At 43.2% G+C, this 2,038-nt stretch overlaps 1 protein-coding gene across 1 annotated transcript in view; it reads right to left on the bottom strand.

Annotated features, from left to right (window-relative positions):
• The window catches only part of LOC108746454 (zinc finger protein 395-like), a 97,105-nt gene that overhangs the window by 28,472 nt on the left and 66,595 nt on the right, over positions 1-2,038 (bottom strand). The window contains exon 5 of the mRNA XM_018483240.1: positions 766-837. Coding sequence (XP_018338742.1) covers positions 766-837 — 72 coding nt within the window. The remainder of the gene's footprint in view (positions 1-765; positions 838-2,038) is intronic.

The following is a 2,038-nucleotide window of genomic DNA, read 5'->3' as shown; positions in this document are numbered from 1 at the left end:
TATATATATATATATATATATATACTTCCCCGCGTTGCACCCGTAATTTGTGCGGCGACGCCATTGGCGAATGCCTCCCCTTTCAACCAAAGGTTTTCCCGCACTCTAGATATCGATAGGTTGCTACACGAGAGATAATTAAGAGGAAAAAGTAACTGTTGTTGCGATGGGCACGCGAGATTACTTATCTCTACTCGTGTTACAAGTCAGATAACGAACGTAATAACAACAAGCATCTCGAATGCAAATTGCATTGCGGGATGCTTTCCGTTGTGCTTTCGTTAATGTTAAAAAAGAAATTGGAGTTCATTCCAAAGAGAAATGATACGTAAGACACGATGAAGGATTAACTCTAGAATGATTAAAAGACGAGAGAGATATAATACTTTGCGTTCATTATTATTAAAATAAAAATCGAAAAACGCTAAACGATAATCTTTCTGCCGTAAGTAAATTTTTTTACGAACTTACGATAGCTCCTGCTGATACTTGTCTGAAAGTAATCCCGCACTGAGAAAAATGTGCAGTTAAAAATGAACCAGAAGATTCCGATCATATTAATCACAATTGGAATGACGATAAATTCAATCATCGTAAAATTCTGATCCGTCCATTTCCGCTCAGAGAGCTCGAATTGATGCAACTAAACACTCTTTTTACCAGTGCAAGGTTAAAAAGGAGGTATCGCCGCCTGCAATTTCGCATCTGCGAAATCTCCAGCGAGCAAGTGTCTAATTACGCGGAGAGCCGGAAATCGGGGCTTACCTGTTCGCTTTCGAAAGTCGCGCAAGCGCCTGGCTCGGTCTCGATCGGGTCCTGGTTGACTTTCGCTCGGATCTGAAAAAGGTCATAAAACAGAGAGGCAGGTTTTTAGCGAGTTTCGGCCGTTCGGTTAGTTAAGGGGGCCACGCTCGTCTCAGCGGCTATTTCGGGAGCGGAACGCGCCGCCTTGCCATCCGCCTTGCCGTCCGTCAGTCGCGCGCGGAGAGTCGCTATTTCCCGTGCAAGCGGCCGAAAGCAGCAAAAGCGCGCGGGACGTGCCTAAGATTAGCGCGGGGCGATAATACCTCAAGGTCCGGCTTGTTAGGTCCGTCTTACGAAATACCAAAAAATCGCCGCGCGCGTCTGTTTACATCCTTGGCTCCGGCCGGCGCGTGCTTATGTCATCATCATGTGCGCGAGCTTGGCACGCGCGACGACGATGACGACGACGACGACGAAGATGACTCCGACCGCCCGTCTTTGCAGACTTTCCGCGTCTCTCCGAGTCAGGGACGTTGCTGCCAGCGGATTTAAATCCATCGGACAATCGGGACACTAGCGTTCTCTCTCATTTCTGATTTCCAGCGATATGCAAAATATCCTATTCGCGTTGCGTATAAATGCTCTGCATTTTCACTCGCGTCAAAGTTTCAAAGTCATTCGATTCGAACAGGTTGATGACAAAAGGTATAAATACGTTGTGTACGAAATTTGGAGAGCGAAAAAACAATAATGGGAAAATATAGATAATAATTTATATTAACTTTTTAATATAGAGAGAGACGCTATCTCTCAAAATTAAATTCTATTTTAATCCTTAAAAATCGCGCAAATGCGCATATTGGCGATTCTTCCTCCCAAGTGGAAATTCTCGATGCGATTCCAAAGTTACGCGTGACATCTCATTCTCTTCCTGACCCATTCTTTTTCTGCACGTTACGTGAAAATTGGCCGTTACGAAACGACCGAAAGCGACTTCGTTTTCACTGGCTCGAAAAGAGAAAACTAGTCCTCCGTCGTCTCAAAAACAGATCCGCTGGTCCCGTTACTCGCCAATGTCGATTAACACTGTCGAGTCGATTATATCGATCGAAATGTTATTCTTTTGCTGTAGTTATTTCTACTATATGACATGTTTATCTTGCTAATAGCGTCAATTCGCAATCAGTTTCGAAAATATAATGTTATAAATAGTATATAAAAAGAATAATATTTCAAGGAAAGAACATTTCAAAATTCGATATACAAACAATTTGAAATAACTTGTGACGTTCTC

Source organism: Trachymyrmex septentrionalis, unplaced genomic scaffold (assembly GCF_001594115.1).
Source record: "Trachymyrmex septentrionalis isolate Tsep2-gDNA-1 unplaced genomic scaffold, Tsep1.0 scaffold171, whole genome shotgun sequence".
Taxonomy (NCBI): domain Eukaryota; kingdom Metazoa; phylum Arthropoda; class Insecta; order Hymenoptera; family Formicidae; genus Trachymyrmex; species Trachymyrmex septentrionalis.
The sequence above is the reverse complement of the archived record's forward strand: the minus strand, read 5'-3'. Positions and strand labels throughout refer to the sequence as shown.